The sequence below is a fragment of the Bos javanicus genome, chromosome 13, assembly GCF_032452875.1.
Source record: "Bos javanicus breed banteng chromosome 13, ARS-OSU_banteng_1.0, whole genome shotgun sequence".
Lineage (NCBI taxonomy): Eukaryota > Metazoa > Chordata > Mammalia > Artiodactyla > Bovidae > Bos > Bos javanicus.
In genome coordinates this window covers 2,260,578-2,278,961 of record NC_083880.1, presented here as the reverse complement: position 1 = coordinate 2,278,961, position 18,384 = coordinate 2,260,578, and the positions used below count along the sequence as shown (strand labels likewise).

General features: G+C 40.5%; 1 protein-coding gene across 13 annotated transcripts in view; it reads right to left on the bottom strand.

The window, feature by feature from the left end:
- Nucleotides 1–18,384, bottom strand: part of PLCB4 (phospholipase C beta 4) — a 482,736-nt gene that overhangs the window by 72,790 nt on the left and 391,562 nt on the right. For 9 of the 13 annotated variants that reach the window (XM_061435584.1, XM_061435583.1, XM_061435586.1 and 6 more), the window contains 6 exons: nt 11,794–11,894; nt 10,057–10,092; nt 6,633–6,774; nt 5,935–6,019; nt 5,464–5,588; nt 3,357–3,408 (listed from right to left, as the gene is read on the bottom strand). In XM_061435584.1, coding sequence (XP_061291568.1) covers nt 3,357–3,408; nt 5,464–5,588; nt 5,935–6,019; nt 6,633–6,774; nt 10,057–10,092; nt 11,794–11,894 — 541 coding nt within the window. The remainder of the gene's footprint in view (nt 1–3,356; nt 3,409–5,463; nt 5,589–5,934; nt 6,020–6,632; nt 6,775–10,056; nt 10,093–11,793; nt 11,895–18,384) is intronic. The other 4 variants (XM_061435591.1, XM_061435590.1, XM_061435594.1 and 1 more) reach the window with 1 other exon arrangement.

The following is an 18,384-nucleotide window of genomic DNA, read 5'->3' as shown; positions in this document are numbered from 1 at the left end:
CAGCCTCTTCCAACAACACAAGAGAAGACTGTATACATGGACATCATCAGATGGTCAACACCGAAATCAGATTGATTATATTCTTTGCAGCCAAAGATGGAGAAGCTCTATACAGTCAGCAAAAACAAGATCAGGAGCTGACTGTGACTCAGACCATGAACTCCTTATATTGCCAAATTCAGAGTTAAATTGAAGAAAGTAGGGAAAACCACTAGACCATTCAGGTATGACCTAAATCAAATTCCTTATGATTATAGAGTGGAAGTGAGAAATAGATTTAAGGGCCTAGATCTGATAGACAGAGTGCCTGATGAACTATGGACAGAGAGTTTCATGACATTGTACAGGAGACAGGGATCAAGACCATCCCCATGGAAAAGAAATGCAAGAAAGCAAAATGGCTGTCTGGGGAGGCCTTACAAATTGCTGTGAAAAGAAGGGAAGCAAAAAGCAAAGGAGAAAAGGAAAGATATAAACATCTGAATGCAGAGTTCCAAAGAATAACAAGGAGAGATAAGAAAGCCTTCTTCAGCGATCAATGCAAAGAAATAGAGGAAAACAACAGAACAGGAAAGACTAGAGATCTCTTCAAGAAAATTAGAGCTACCAAGGGAACATTTCATGCAAAGATGGGCTCGATAAAGGACAGAAATGGTATGGACCTAACAGAAGCAGAAGATATTAAGAAGAGGTGGCAAGAATACACAGAAGAACTATACAAAAAAGATCTTCATGACCCAGATAATCACGATGGTGTGATCACTCACCTAGAGCCAGACATCCTGGAATGTGAAGTCAAGTGCGCCTTACTACATCACTACTAACAAAGGTAGTGGAGGTGATGGAATTCCAGTGGAGCTATTCCAAATCCTGAAAGATGATGCTGTGAAAGTGCTGCACTCAATATGCTAGCAATTTGGAAAACTCAGCAGTGGCCACAGGACTGGAAAAGGTCAGTTTTCATTCCAATCCCAAAGAAAGGCAATACCAAAGAATGCTCAAACTACCGCACAATTGCACTCATCTCACACGCTAGTAAAGTAATCCTCAAAATTCTCCAAGCCAGGCTTCAGCAATACGTGAACCATGAACTTCCAGATGTTTAAGCTGGTTTTAAAAAAGGCAGAGGAACCAGAGATCAAATTGCCAACATCTGCTGGATCATCGAAAAAGCAAGAGAGTTCCAGAAAAACATCTATTTCTGCTTTATTGACTATGCCAAAGCCTTTGACTGTGTGGATCACAATAAACTGTGGAAAATTCTTCAAGAGATGGGAATACGAGACCACCTGACCTTCCTCTTGAGAAACCTATATGCAAGTCAGGAAGCAACAGTTAGAATTGGACATGGAACAACAGACTAGTTCCAAATACGAAAAGGAGTACGTCAAGGCTGTATATTGTCACCCTGCTTATTTAACTTCTATGCAGAGTACATCCTGAGAAATGCTGGGCTGGATGAAGCACAAGCTGGAATCAAGATTGCCGGGAGAAATATCAATAACCTCAGATATGCAGATGACACCACCCTTACGGCAGAAAGTGAAGAGGAACTAAAGAGCCTCTTGATGAAAGTACAAGAGGAGAGTGAAAAGTTTGGCTTTAAAGCTCAACATTCAGAAAACGAAGATCATGGCATCTGGTCCCATCACTTCGTGGGAAGCAGATGGGGAAACAGTGGAAACAGTCAGACTTTATTTTTGGGGCTCCAAAATCACTGCAGATGGTGATTGCAGCCATGAAATTAAGACACTTACTCCTTGGAAGAAAGTTATGACCAACCTAGATAGCATATTCAAAAGCAGAGACGTTGCTTTGCCAAGAAAGGTCCATCTAGTCAAGGCTATGGTTTTTCCAGTGGTCATGTATGGATGTGAGAGTTGGAGTGTGAAGAAAGGTGAGTGCCAAAGAATTCATACTTTTGAACTGTGGTGTTGCAGACGACTCTTGAGAGTCCCTTGGACTGCAAGGAGATCCTACCAGTTCATTCTAAAGGAGATCAGTCCTGGGTGTTCATTGGAAGGAATGATGCTAAAGCTGAAACTCCAATACTTTGACTCTGATGCTGGGAGGGGTGGAGGGCAGGAGGAGAAGGGGATGACAGAGGATGAGATGGCTGGATGGCATCACCGACTCAATGGACGTGAGTGTGAGTGAACACCGGAAGTTGGTGATGGACAGGGAGGCCTGGTGTGCTGCAATTCATGGGGTCACAAAGAGTCGGACACGACTGAGCGACTGAACTGAACTGAACTGAACTGAATTGAAATACAACACTTCATTAGTTTAAGGTATACAATTTGCATTTCCTTCAAAACACACAGCAGAGGCAAATGTCCTGTATGCTGTAGGTGGGTGACTTGGTAACAGGGTTGCCACCTGGGGGTGCAGGTGCATTGGTGAGCAGGAGGAGGTGGGAGTCGGCATTCTGAATCCACAAGTGCTGAAAATTGTATCGTGATTGGCTGTTTTCAGTATCCAACATTGGACATTATGTATCGAACTACAGAGGCCAAGGGCATTCAGACAGTAGTGTGGTGGGAAGAAATGGTACTCTATTTGATTAGTCTAGAAGGCTCTGGGCAAAGTTTGAGATCATTTACCTGCAGTACCACTTGGGCACATCTGCATGGAGGAAAAAAAAAATGGCCACACTTTTTTTTTTTGGTATAGAACTTGTACAGAATGTCTAAAGAAGAACTACAAGAAAGTTCTCCCATAGAACTTTCTTTAACTTCATTCTTTCATTTAACTTTCCAGCATTTCAGTGAAATTAACAGTTCCTATTTCACTACTTGGTTCACAGATTTTAGGGAGCACTATTTAAGTACTTCAAACAACATTCATAGCATTATTTTTTGGTGACTAGTATTTACAAGACAAGAAAAAAATTAATAGAGGACACAACTGTCTGCCTAGATGAAATAAATTCCACTTAACACTGAGGACTTCATTATATACTAAATCAACTTCATTCCTCTGTCTTATGTAAGATACACATATTTACTATCTTTGTCCCTCTTGCTCATGTCCAAATGAGCAGGGATCATTATCTGTCCTAGCTATAAAGGCCTCCACTATTGAATTTAAAGCGAGAGCATTAAACTGTGGAGTGTGTATAATAAAGTGCTTACCTAGTGGTTAATTTTTTTTTTTTTTACTCTGCTTAGTGAAACTGTGGTTGATGAAGAATGTATATTGCAGATGTAATTTACCTGGAGATTTCATTTGTTTCTATCCCACCCCTCAAACCTCGCTTAAATTCACCAACCCCTAATTTAAAATGACACGGTCTCATTACAGCTATAGTATGGAGTGTGGAACATGGTGACAGCAGTTTAAATCACATTACTTACCCACACGATCCATTATACTCAAATTTCCCCTGATTCAACTGCATCGCTAAATCTGTCAAGAGACAAAAATAATTTAGCACTTCATCTTCCTGGACAAAGAAGATTCTGATGGGGTGATTTTAAATAATGGAAATCAGATACTGATCCCAGGCTGATAGGTCTTTTTTAACACCACAAGGTACTTCTGGATCTGTTTACAGAGAGAGGCATACAACTCTTTTTTCCATGTTTAAATGACCTTGAGTTTAAAATAAACAAAAAATGTGCATTCATAGAGATCATGTTGGCATTGCTTCCAAATTTGGATTCAATATATGAGTCACTGTTGAATTACTGTCGAGAGTACAGATGTCTAAGCTGATATATATATATAGTTAGAGAAGACACGCCTTATGACCCAGAGGGAGGGTATGCTGGAGAAATCCAATAGGGTTGTATGAATATAAAACTCAATTAAAACTAATCAAAAACAAACTAGGTAAGTATCATATAAAAAAAATGTATGAGTTAAAAAGAATTATTCTAGTGGGGTCTACACTGGCAAAGCATGGTTATGACTTTTCTTACAAGCAAACAAAATCTTCTTTATTTTCATCAGCAAAAAAAACGGGGTGGGGGGGGCCTCCTGATGATTTTTTTTTTTCTTCTCAAAGTACTGGGATTAAACCTTACATTATAGAATAAAACGTAAGATGGCCTAGAGAATAAACTGCCTTTGGATCATTTAATCTACATCATGGTCTCACTGACAACAAAGAATACAACTTGACATCTTTTTAAATAGGCAAAATCAGCAGTGCCTTTTAATCTTTTTTGTTTCTATTAGAAACACTCCAGGATCGTGATGATTTCTGGTCACAGTTTAGCACAGTTAGCAGCAAGAGGGGTGTCGAGCAGAAATCTGACTTCAGTTCTGGTCACTGAGGATGGGAAACACGGTTGGGCCACATCCATGCCAAAGGGACGCAAGTAATAGGACTTTTCAGTCAGTCCAGATCACAGGGAGCCCGGTGCATTGAGGTTTACAAGGTATGGTGGATGGGCTTGAAAAAAAAAAGCCCAGTCTGGGAAAGATGAGAGATACCCTCATAGAGGAAAAGAACAGAACAAAAGGGATGTTTTTTCCCAACATTTTAAAGCATTTAAAATGCTTTGAGTGCCCTGAAGCTGGTGCACTGGGATGACCCTGAGGGATGGGGTGGGGAGGGAGGTGGGAGGGAGCTTCAGGATGGCGACACATGTACACCCATGGCTGATTCATGTCAATGCATGGCAAAAACCACCACCATACTGTAAAACAATTAGCCTCCAATTAAAATAACTTGATTAATTTTTTTAAAAAAAGGACCATGATGCGGTAAATAGGTTTTGTGGCATATTTCTCACCTGTTTCGCGTGAGTAACTAGAGACTATATTTTTTCTGTCTCTCATCCTCATATTGTAATCCTAGGCTCTTAAGCAAACTTTGAAAACTTTAAAGATTTTATTTATGCTTTCATAAAAATTGACTACTCTCCTTGCAGGAAAAAAAAAATATTATACATTGGAACCTGGCCAGAGTACACTTCGGAGGAATAAGTTATACATTAGTACCTCTAAGTGTATAGGACTCCTTAAACACCATTTTAGCAGAATCTACTCCATAATACTCTACATCTTTATGGTGAGATTCTGCTATGTTGCTGATCTCCTGCTGAATGCCAACAGTGGGAAGGCTACTTTCCCAAGGAGAAATGAGTCATAGTTACTATACAAAGATCCTCAAATTCTTTTCATTTCATTCTGTCTCTGGACAAGAAGATAAGTTTGATCCAAAAAGAAGAAAAACTAGACATATTTCAGAAAAGGGGACAATGTTTAGCAAATTAGTCCCGGCATTTTCAAAAGGAAATTCAATTGAAATCAAACTCTATTATCTTCTACCATTGTTTTATTACTTTAGTTTGCGTTTTCAATTTCTCACCATTCTATATATCCAACAACATGCTGTTTTGCCATATGTCTGCTTCCTTTAAAAAATGCCCACAGTCTACTGACAGCAACTCTTGGCACCGTCCTGTCAAAATATGCTCATGGAATTCGAGGTCACTGGACATCAGTTCCTACCTGGGGTTTGATAGTTCAGCGAAACCATCTGGCAGCCAGCGTTCCAGAAAATCTGAGGCATGTAATTACTGGAGTCCACTCGGCCTCCCTTGGGGTAAATGCGACTCATTTGCCGTTTATTATAACTGTGTAATGTATTAAGGAAAATGGAAAAGAGTATCCCAGCAGTGAAAAATAAATAACAAAGAGCTAAAGCAGTGAAGACTGAGATCAACACTGACAAAAACATGTGACAGTAGAGAGCGGATTTCACATGTATAAAGGACGCTAAAGAGAAAAACCATTGTTCTCGGCGTGGATTATAAAAACAATTCGCATTTGGGCAGGTTTTCCCTGCTGCTGCAGTCTTTCACATACACTATTTTACTAGCTCTACAACCACAATATTATATTAGCCACCTTTCTGTTTTAGAGATTCCTGCCAAACTCAAAGTTCACCAACCATTTATTCCACTTAATACATAAGGATACTTCACAAATTCAATGGCGTGTGTCTTCAAGTAGCCTAGACCGACTGACTCATTAAAGGAAGACATGTTATAATGAATATTGCGTTCTGTAAAGAAAAGCAAAGATGCACTTAGAAACCCTGCCATCGGACTCACAGAAAGACAAGCGATAAATATAATTACACCTTGAATCACGAGGCTTTGGAGGCAGATGCTCCATCATGATATCAGTAGCTTCTACTTTCATTAATGTTCTGACGATGGAGACGGCTGACTTAAGAAAAGTGTGATGAATTCAATTCAGAGTCAACTATATATATACCAACTGACATTCACAGCCACCCCTGGAATATGTATTTTCAGTGAGAACTATGTCTTCTCCAGTCCAGAAGTAGTTATGAGAAGTTTTAAAATATCACTTGCTATGTTTTTAAGAGACCAGGTTTTGACTCAAATAGGTCTTATAAAGTGTATCCAATGCAAGAGGCTATGCGCTTGGAGTGCTACCAAATCCAGTCTCTCAGAGCCACCTTGTGGACGATACTGGAAATGACAACACAAGGCCCCCATGAGCCAAGGATGTGTGTGGTCTGTGCAACAAAAATAAGGTGAGATGGAACAGTCCACATGCCCAGGAAAGGAAATGGCAGCAAGTCAGATCACAGCACAATAAAAGAAAAGCAGACAAAAAAGGCAATAGCATTTAACCTTTGGTGTTACCTTCAGCCACATGGAAACCTTGAAACTTTACAGGCTGTGCATAGTTGATCATTGTGGACAAATACGGATGGATATTAGTGGTAGCACCCACATATTTATAAGATGCCATCCACGCCTGCTCATCTTCTACGGTAACCAGGCCCTACAAGCACAACAAAGGGGATACACACATCAGTGACTTCAGCAGGCCTCAGATTTATGCCACAAACTGCCTTGTGTGAGTGTGTGTTCAGTTGCTCAGTCATGCCTAACTCTGTGATCCCATGGACTGTAGCTTGCCAGGCTCCTCTGTCTATGGTATTCTCCAAGCAAGAATACTGGAGTGGGTTACCATATCCTCCTCCAGGGGATTTTCCTGACCCAGGGATCAAATCCGAGTCTCCTGGGTTTCCTGCGCGGGCAGGTGGATTTTTTTACTACTGAGCCACCTGGGAAGCCCCTACAAACTTCCTTACTAGAGATAATCTGGACACAGATCCAAGATGAAAGATTTTTCTCTTCCTCAATTATGTTAAATAAAACATAATTTTTAAAAAGAGCTTTTAATTTATTTAAAGATTTTTTTGATGTGGGCCATTTTTAAAGTCTTTAATAAATTTGTTACAATATTGCCTCTGTTGTATGTTGGTGTTTTGGTGTTTTGGCCACAATGCATGTGGCATCTTAGCTCCCTGACCAGGGATCGAACCCACACTCCGCATGTAGGAAGTGTGGTGTCTTAACCACTGGACTGCCAGGGAAGTCCCAATAAAGGATAATTTTAAAAGTTAACATCAGGACTTCCCTGGTGGTCCGGTGACTCCATGCTCCTAACACAAGGATGATGGGTTCCATCCTGGTCAGGGGACTAAGAATCCACATGCCTTGAGGCGTGGTCACAAAAAAAAAAGTTAATGTCTATTGTGGCTCCAAATAATATAAATAGAGATAATAGTAAAATATGAACCTTACCTTACATTTTGGGGACATTTTTTTAGATTTTCAAAGGACTTTATTCCAGATAATATATTGAAGTTCAGAGCAATGCTATGGAATATGTATAAAAGGTATTATAATTCATAATTTCACAAGTTGTGAAATAAATTAAAAAAACAGAGATCCTTCAATTTTAGTGTACAGGTGAAAGTGAAAGTGAAGTTGCTCAGTCGTGCCCGACTCTTTGTGACCCCATGGATAGTAGCCTGCACCAAGCTCCTCCACCCATGGGATTTTCAAGGCAAGAGTACTGGAGTGGGTTGCCATTTCCTTCCCCAGGGAATCTTCCCAACCCAGGGATCGAACCCAGGTCTCTCACATTGTAGACAGAAGCTTTACCGTCTGAGTGTAGATTCCAGGGCCCCACCCTCAGAGTTTCTGAAAAAGGGAGTCTGCTGTGAAACCTGAGAAATGGCATTTCTAACTAGCTCCCAAGTAGCTGGTCTGGGGACCATACCTGCTTAACACTTTTGGAAACCAAGACATATACATAGTTTGTGGTATTTAAAAAAAAGCTTATTCTTAAACTAATGTGATAATCTACTACACAGGACCTATTAAAATTGCATTATTTTGCATACAGGCAAAGAGTAACAAATTAGTTTGTTTTCTTGTAAATCAGGACAAAAGCAACACAATCAACAACAACAAAAATAACACCTTCAGAAGTGATCAATATTTAATTGAGATCAATACTCCAGGATGAATAAACTATTGACTCATATCAGTCAATTCATTTGTTAAAAAAATGGCCCGGCCATTTTGTTTACCTGATAACATTTTAGATCATCAAACTGATTTCACCAATAAAAGCCAATAAATTAACAAATAATGTAACTTGTTGACATTTTTAAAAATCATGTTTTCAAATGTCCCCAGTTAAAATTTGAGAGTTCATTGAGCACATAATCATGAATACACTGAATCTGAAAATAAAAATGACCTATAGGTCAGGAAATTCATTTGATAGCAAAATGGAAAGGTCTTTGTTCCAAGTATATTGGTGTTTTGAAAGGCTGTTAGTCAATTTCACATTGTATCCATTCTAGGAGCTTTATTTGACATTACTTAATGTCTGTCTAGTCAAGGCTGTGGTTTTTCCAGTGGTCATGTATGGATGTGAGAGTTGGACTGTGAAGAAAGCTGAGTGCAGAAGAATTGATGTTTTTGAACTGTGGTGTTGGAGAAGACTCTTGGAGTCCCTGGGACTGCAAGAAGATCCAACCAGTCCATCCTAAAGGAGATTAGTCCTGGGTGTTCATTGGAAGGACTGATGCTGAAGCTGAAACTCCAATACTTTGGCCACCTCATACGAAGAGTTGACTCATTGGAAAAGACCCTGATGTTGGGAGGAATTGGGGGCAGGAGGAGAAGGGGACAACGATGAGATGGCTGGATGGCATCACCAACTTGATGGACATGAGTTTGAGTGAACTCCAGGAGTTGGTGATAGACAGGAAGGCCCAGTGTGCTGTGATTCACGGGGTCGCAAAGAGTCGGACATGACTGACCGAACTGAACTGAAGTGAACTGAATTTTGACTTTATCATAAGGGAAGTAAAGTAATATTTTTAATTGTTATATCCTCTTCACAGCTCATGACATCAAAGTGGTCCTTTTAATAAAAGTACATGGTGTGTTACAGTTGTGAAACTGTTGGCAGCCAGAGGCAGAAATTTACTTTATGATTTGATTCCCACATCAGGGCTTCAGAAAGTACTATTTTCTTGTCTATGGGGTCCTATCTTATTTGAAGGAAAACCCAATATTCTTACTGTCTAAAGTCTGGAATAATTCTGGTTAAGTCTGATCCCAGTCTTCTCCTAAGATACTTGTGAAATTCTCTTCTACTAGAATTTCTTAAGATACTGGGGTCAACAAAGATAAGCTGATCTTTGATCATTGATGTTTGTTAGCTAAGCAGCTGTGACCAAGTTATTTTCATCTTTAAGGCCTTAGCCTTCTCATGCGGTTAGTGGGTCGGACTGTATTTGCTACACATGATGACTGACAGTAACAAGGTTGTCATCCAGGGAATCAGCCCGGTACCCAGCTTATGGTACTGGCATTACTAATTATCAATAAACATACAGTAGAAGAATTATACATGCCTTTGTCCATTGTCTAGGAATGAAATCTCAAATGCTAACTAAGAATATACCTAAATGCCCAAACACTTATTTTTAGAAAAATCATCTTATTTGTCTGCCCTAGGTTTTGTGATTCTATCAGGAGATAATCATTTCATCACATGGTTAATTTTTTCTTTTGAAGACTCTTGTAAGTAGATGCACTGAGCACGTAAATATTATCCCTATAGTCTGATATTTCATGGGCAGTGGGTGGGAGAAGACAGAATAAACAGCAGTTAGTAACACCTGTTCAATATTGAATGACCACATAGTTTCTAATAATGAAAACAAAATGCACAATGGAATTGTTTTGTTACCTTTTTGCTGTTTTCATGTTCAAGGTCATCTGAAGCCTAAATTAGAGAAAGAAAATAATTTACTTCTCTAAAGGGAGAAACTCCAAGTGTACTAGCCCCTCACCTGTGGATATTTAAATATGTTAGTTACCTGTACACCTGCTATTCTATTTATCTGTTAAGATAGGACATTACTGGTGACATAAGGCCACAGATACAGTGAGAACTGAAAGGATATCATGGTGTAACTCTCTTCCACACCAGAAAAGCTCATCTTAATGCTTATCTCCATTTTGGCTGATAGTCTTCACCTATTTAGTGCTTCCTTAAGGTAATTTAGTTAGTGATCTAGTGATGGGGCTTGGGAAATAATCGGTGTGACCACCTCCTCTGGTATGTAAAGGATCACTCTTGAGCAAGTCAACACTCATGTCTGGGTGCGGATAAAGGTGGATAATTAGAAGGCATCTAATAATCTGAAAGTAGCTGCAATGCTCTATATCAGAAAAGGTAAACGTAATGGTAGTATTCTCCTGGCTTCACTCAGCAGATAAATTTGGTCTCGTTTTCTAGCACCTACTGTATACACCTACCTGCATCTTCATCCGTTGTCTTTAAAGATGAAGTACTACTGCTCCCATCAAAGACCATGTCAAAGGATTCAGTCATCACCCTGGATTTATTTATTCTAAAATTAACTGCCTCTGGACTCCTGGGTTCCCTTTAACCACTGGTTCCCCTTCACAGCAAAACTACTCAAAAGTATTGCTTCTCCTCACTTAGATGTGTCTGTTCAAGGGTCCCTACCCACCCCAAAACTCCTCTTTTCAAGGTCACCATGACCCCCAGGCTAGCGATCCAGTGGACACTCTTGCATCTTCTTACTCTATCACTCACTAGTATTAAAAACCACCCACTTTGCCGGGCCCCAGTGGGGGTTGGGGAATGAGATGCTCAGAGGGTATGAACTTCCGGTTATAAGATGAGTAAGTCCTGGGGATGTCACGGACAGCATGGTGACTAGAGTTAACAATACTATTCCATCCCAGGTGGTGAGAGCAGTGAATCTGCCTGCCAATGCAGGAGACATAAGAGGCATAGGTTTGATCCCTGAGTCAGGAAGATCCCCTGAAGGAGGAAATGACAATCCACTCCGTATTCTTGCCTGGAGAATCCATCGACAGAGGAGCCTGGTGGACTACAGTCCATTGGGGTAGCGAAGAGTCGGATAGGACAAAGTGACTTAGCACGCATATATACTTGAAAGGTGTTAAGACAGCAGACCATAAATGTTTCCATAACACACACACACACACACACACACACACACACACACAAAGGTGATTAATATACTGGTGCTTATTCTATGTTAGGAGAGAGATGAGACCTCCAATGGGTAGCACTGATTTTCTAATGAGGGTTTGCTGGGATGATTGGGGTCATTAACTCGATCTGAACAGCATCACCTTTGCTGCTGGGGTGCTGCTGCTGTCTTCCTGCTCACGTGTCATAAGGAAATAAATAACATTTGAAAGACATGGGCCAAAGAGGTAGGGGTCTAGGGGTCAACACTAGGCATGGCCGAAGAGTCACTGTACTGTGCGTGCCTCGAGGTCAGATGCTGATTCTGGCCACCCCACTGAGAAGGTGAATTACAGGCTACCGTATTCTCTTGTGGCTCTCACATTTCCGAAATGGCATAACTACCAGCTGCCATCTCTTGGAAGTCATGAAAGCAAAGAGCACCAAGACTCTGACCTTCTTGACACTATTGGCAATAGCTTCCTTGTGACCCAAGTCATCTGCAGAAAGTTCATTTCCATATTTGTATTCAGGGTGGGCTTCCTCCTCTTGCTCAGCTGTGGGAAAGACAAAAGGAAAATTCATGAAGCTAACTTAACACCAAGGGGTCAGGCCTCCTCTGTAATCTTGGGTAGAACAGAAGCACTTTGAGATGGGAAGGAAGCTAAAAACAGGAATGTTTTAAAAAGTAACTTTTTTCAAGTTAAACTCTCACTAAACTCTTATCTAATCAAGGTCAACTGCACTGAGCATGATTTTTTTTTATTGAATATAGTTGGTTTAAAATATTGTGTTAGTTTCAGGTGTACAGCAAAGTGATTCAGATATATATATACATATATATATATATATATATATATATATACTGATTATACAGGTGATTATAGATATAAAACACTGTTCTTGTATTACACGGTAAATCATTGTTAGCCTGGTTTTTACATGCTTGACCCTTTTATAAGCTTTTCTTATGTGAATGATTACTTCTATCCTAGTATATACAATAACCCTAAAAATTAAAAGCCTCAAACACCTCAGGAAGATCTGTGACTCATGAAAGGATAGTTTGATCTTCTATGACACCCAGAGAAAACAAGATACAAAAGAAGGAAAATACATTTGATAATTCTGAAAAAGAGTCAAAAATGTCCACTTGAATTTTATGAGCATAATGACTTGTGGCTGGGAGTGGTGTGATACAGAAAAGAAAGAACTTGGAAGGACTTACTGCTTCTGTAAATCATTTGCCAAATCTGGCTTAGGTTTAAAAGACTCTGAAGTCATTCCTGGGGTTCATGGTGGGGAGCGAGCAGGAAGTGGGTGCTATATCAGGCTGGTACCCCAGGAGCCTGGACTGAGCTAAGTAGAGAGGCAGAAATGCCATTATTCAATCCTTTGGTTCAGGAAATTACAAGAACTCTGGTATCCACCCAAGGCTGTCAGTGGAAAAAGGATTGCCTGTTGGAAAATTAGCCACATACTGGTTGGTATGAGATCTGTATTCCCATGATGCCCATCCTGCAGGGGCTCCCATAAATTTGCCTAAAAACTAGCCAGGAAGAGAAGACAGCCACAGGCCATCAGATAAGGTCAACACAAATCACACTGTCACTACACTGAGCATGAGGGACCTTTACTACAAAAACAAAGCCAAAAAAACACTGAAAATGTTTCTGACAGAGGTGAACAGAGCCATAAGAATTAGATGTATTTTTTTAAAAATAGTATGTTTAAAAGGTGGAAAGGAGAATGCAAGAACAGGAGTAGATGAAAAACTTTCACTGATTCTAAGGTGCATTTCCCCCACGTTGGAATATATCTAATATGGCAAAGTATTCTTTATTTTATTTTTTATTAATATTATTTTATTATTATTTTTTAAATATAAATCTGTTCATTTCAATTGGAGGCCAACCACCCTACAATATTGTATTGGTTCTACCATACATCAACATGAATCCGCCACGGGTGTACACGTGTTCCCCATCCTGAACCCCCCTCCCACCTCCCTCCCTGTACCATCCCTCTGGGTCGTCTCAGTGCACCAGCCCCAAGCATCCAGTATCATGCATCGAACCTGGACTGGCGATTCATTTCATATATGATATTATACATGTTTCAATGCCATTCCCCCAAATCATCCCACCCTCTCCCTCTCCCACAGAGTCCAAAAGACTGTTCTATACATCTGTGTCTCTTTTGCCCTCTCACATACAGGATTACCGTTCAATGGCATTTTATAATGCACTAGAAGCAGTTTTCTTTCTTTTAGAATAGCAGTGCCTTTCAATCGGCAGTATCTTAGGTTCAGAAATTTGGATGACTTTATGCAAGGTACCATTCCAGGGAGTGGATGAAGGCAAGGGAAAGCAGTCAGACACCTTCCTCTTCTGGAACTGATATTCTGGTGATGGGCTATTCTGGAGGCAGATGATTTTTTCCTAAAGTAAGTTATCTAGGCTTTGGGCAGGAAAAAAAGGATCTGAGAAACTGAAAGAGGTCTCAAAATAATCTAGGCTAGTGTATTCACTTATATCTAAAATAAACAGATTCACAGATATGATTTGATGTGTCTGAGGTCACAGAGTCAGAATATGAACCTAGATTCTCAGGCTTCTTAGACTAAAGCTCTTAATGTGACACTGGATTTCTGTGACCAACAACAGTCTGTGACCAAGATTTTGAAACCTCTGACCATCACTATTGAATTTCAATTTTATAGCTAGTTTAACCTGCCCAGCCAGATAAAAACTACTTGAATTTCAAGGGGGTATATTCCACAGAAGTGGCTGAGACTTAATAACTGCTTTAAAAGGGTTGTACAACTAAAGGTTGGCATCTCTTGATGGTGCTAACACCAACAACCGCACACAATGTTGGTATTCCCCACTTCTCATCTGGTCACATCTCTAGGGTTTTCTATGTATAATACAAGGGATTTGTATTAATTTTGTATCCTGCAACTCTACTCAATTCATTGATCAGCTCTAGTAATTTTCTGGTGGTATCTTTAGGGTTTCCTATGTATAATCCTGCTCATCTGAATCTATGTCCAGCCTAATAACTGGACACACATATTCACTGACTGAGAGCCTTTTTTATTTTCCAAAGCCTTCAGGCAGGTCTGCACTCTTGAACTGTGCTTGGTTTTCTGTTGAAGTATTTAAATTAGAGACTCCTCATTCATGTGTAGTAGGATTATACTGTGATAGAGGGTAATTACAGCCAACTGGTTGACCAGAACTAAACTCAGGTATGACTGAGGGGACATAAGACTCATATGTAGCGGGGATAGCAGACATCTTTACCATTAGAGAGAAACTCAGGTACGTATGAATTAACACATTTCTGTCAGAGCAACTAAAACTTTACCACAAACTTTTCTGGAATAACATGGGAGTTACTAGAGGCAAATTTATTTTGTCTCTAGGAATGATGAGCATCTGTATAAAATTTGGGAAAGTAGCCCTAAGGATGATAAGTGGATCATACTGACCCCTCATTTTAGATGAATGTGTGTATGTTCAAGAAACTTCACATCTCTGACTCATATCATTTATATTGTTTTTCCTTTTTTAAAGACAAACAATGATTTTGCATATTCTGTTCTTTATATTTCTATACATTAGAAGGACAATGTTGTGAGGTACCAAAGGACTTGACCCTGGAGTCAAGGCAATTTGAGATTGAGTCTTAGTGTCATTGCCAACCAGCGGTGGCACCACATGTAACATATGTTATTTATCTAAGCTTCAGTTTCTTCTTCTGAAAAATGAATGTAATAACTGTTTCATTAGGCTGCATAAAGATTAGAGAAGGCACTGACATAAAGCACTCGATCACAGTTGGTACAATTGTAGTTGTTGTTATCATTAATATTATTATTATTTTTCTTAGTGTATTTCATTATTATATAGCTTTACTGGATTATTATCTAGTAACATGTTTTTGATTATCATGTATGAAAGTTAACCTAAAGTTAAGGGTCAGTTTTTATATAATATTCAGACTTTCAAGGCTTAAAAGTACTTTATTGATCTTTTAAATATTTTTATTGGAGTATAATTGATTTACAATGTTGTGTTACTTTCAAGTGTACAGTGAAGAGATTCAGTTATACACATACATTTATCCAATTTTTTTCCATTTCTTTTCTCATATAGGTTATTAAGAATACTGACTAGAGTTTCCTGTGCTATACAGTAGGTGCCTGTTAGTTATCTATTTTATATGTAGTTGTGTGCTGACAAACAGATTCGAGGGATTAGATCTGGTAGGCAGAGTACCTGAAGAACTATGGTGGAAGTTCATGATATCGTACAGGAGGCAGTGATCAAGACCATCCCCAAGAAAAAAGAAATGAAAAAAGGCAAAATGGTTGTCTAAGGAGGCCCTACAAATAGCTGAGAAAAGGAGAAGTGAAAAGCAAAGGAGAAAAGGAAAGATATACCCATTTGAATGCGGAGTTCCAAAGAATAGCAAGGAGAGATAAGAAAGCCTTCTTCAGTGATCATTGCAACAAATAGAGGAAAACAGTAGAATGCAAAAGACTAGTTTTGTGCTGGCAAGATGGTGGGGTAGAAGGATGTGGGCACTTATCTTTTATGAGAACTCCAAAATAACAACTCGCTGCTGAACAACCATCTACAGGAGAATGTTGGATCTGACCAAAAAAAGATACCCCACGTCCAAGGGCAAAGGAGAAGCCCCAGTAAGATGGTAGGAGGGGTGAAACAGCATTTAGAAACAAACCCCATACCTGCCAGAGATGCTCAGAGGGTTCAAACTAAACCTTGTGTGCACCAGGACCCAGAGACCCCACAGACACTGACCAGACCTGCTTGAGTCTCCTGCACAGGTACGAGTCAGCAGTGGCCTGCTGCAGGGGCTCTGGGTGCAGCTACCTGGTCACACAGCCTGTGGCATAAGCCCTCTTGGAGGAGGTCGCCATTAACCCCAGCATAGAGCAGCAGAGCAGACAACCCACAAACTGCAAAACAATTATACCAAAGAAATCCTTGCACTGTTAAGAAAGTTCTAGGACCCACAACAGATGTCCCAACCTGAGGATCTGGCAAAGGGACTGAGAAATCCCAGATAATTTGACTTTGGAGGCCAGTGGGATTTGATTATAGAACTTACACAGGACTGGGGAAACAGACCTTTGGAGGGCACAAACAAAACCTTGTGGGCACCAGGATCCAGGAGAAAGGAGCAGTAACTCCACAAGAGACTGACCCAGACTTGCCTGTGAGTGTCCAGGAGGCTCCAGTGGAGGCAGTGGGGTGGCGGTGGCCTGCTGCAGGGTCGGGGGCACTGTGTACGGCCATGCAGGCGTGGGACCTTTTGAAGGAGGCTGCCATTATCTTCATTACCTCCACCATAGTTTGGTCTTAGGTCAAAAAACAAGGACGGAAGAGGGCCTCGCCCATCAACAGAAAATTGGATTAACGAATTACTGAGCATGGCCCCGCCCATCAGAACAAGACCCAGTTTTCCCCACAGTCAGTCTCTCCCATCAAGAAAATTCCATAAGCCTCTTATCCTTATCCCTCAGAGGGCAGACAGATTGAAAACTACAATCACAGAAACCTAATCAAACTGATCACATGGACCACAGCCTTGTCTAACTCAATGAAACTATAAGCCATGCCCTGTCAGATCAGATCAGTCGCTCAGTCGTGTCCAACTCTGTGCAACCCCATGAATCGCAGCACACCAGGCCTCCCTGTCCATCACCACCTCCTGGAGTTCACTCAGACTTACATCCATCGAGTCAGTGATGCCATCCAGCCTTCTCATCCTCTGTTGTCCCCTTCTCCTCTTGCCCCCAACCCTCCCAGCATCAGAGTCTTTTCCAATGAGTCAACTCTTCGCATGAGGTGGCCAAAGTACTGGAGTTTCAGCTTTAGCATCATTCCTTCCAAAGAAATCCCAGGGCTGATCTCCTTCAGAATGGACTGGTTGGATCTCCTTGCAGTCCAGGGGACTCTCAAGAGTCTTCTCCAACACCACAGTTCAAAAGCATCAATTCTTTGGCGCTCAGCCTTCTTCACAGTCCAACTCTCACATCCATACATGACCACAGGAAAAACCATAGCCTTGACTAGACGAACCTTTGTCAGCAAAGCAATGTCTCTGCTTTTGAATATGCTATCTAGGTTGGTCATAACTTTCCTTCCAAGGAGTAAGCATGTTTTAATTTCATGGCTGCAGTCACCATCTGTAGTGATTTTGGAGCCCAGAAAAATAAAGTCTGACACTGTTTCCTCTGTTTCCCCATCTATTTGCCATGAAGTGATGAGACCGGATGCCATGATCTTCGTTTTCTGAATGTTGAGCTTTAAGCCAACTTTTTCACTCTCCACTTTCACTTTCATCAAGAGGCTTTGAGTTCTTCTTCACTTTCTGCCATAAGGGTGGTGTCATCTGCATGTCTGAGCTTACTGATACTTCTCCCAGCAATCTTGATTCCAGCTTGTGTTTCTTCCAGTCCAGCGTTTCTCATGATGTACTCTGCATATAAGTTAAATAAGCAGGGTGACAATATACAGCCTTGACGAACTCCTTTTCCTATTTGGAACCAGTCTGTTGTTCCATGTCCAGTTCTAACTGCTGCTTCCTGACCTGCATACAGATTTCTCAAGAGGCAGGTCAGGTGGTCTGGTATTCCCATCTCTTTCAGAATTTTCCACAGTTTATTGTGATCCACACAGTCAAAGGCTTTGGCATAGTCAATAAAGCAGAAATAGATGTTTTTCTGGAACTCTCTTGCTTTTTCCATGATCCAGTGGATGTTGGCAATTTGATCTCTGGTTCCTCTGCTTTTCTAAAACCAGCTTGAACATCAGGAAGTTCACGGTTCACATGTTGCTGAAGCCTGGCTTGGAGAATTTTAAGCATTACTTTACTAGAGCGTGAGATGAGTGCAATTGTGCGGTAGTTTGAGCATTCTTTGGCATTGCCTTTCTTGGGGATTGGAATGAAAACTGACCTTTTCCAGTCCTGTGGCCACTGCTGGGTTTTCCAAATTTGCTGGCATATTGA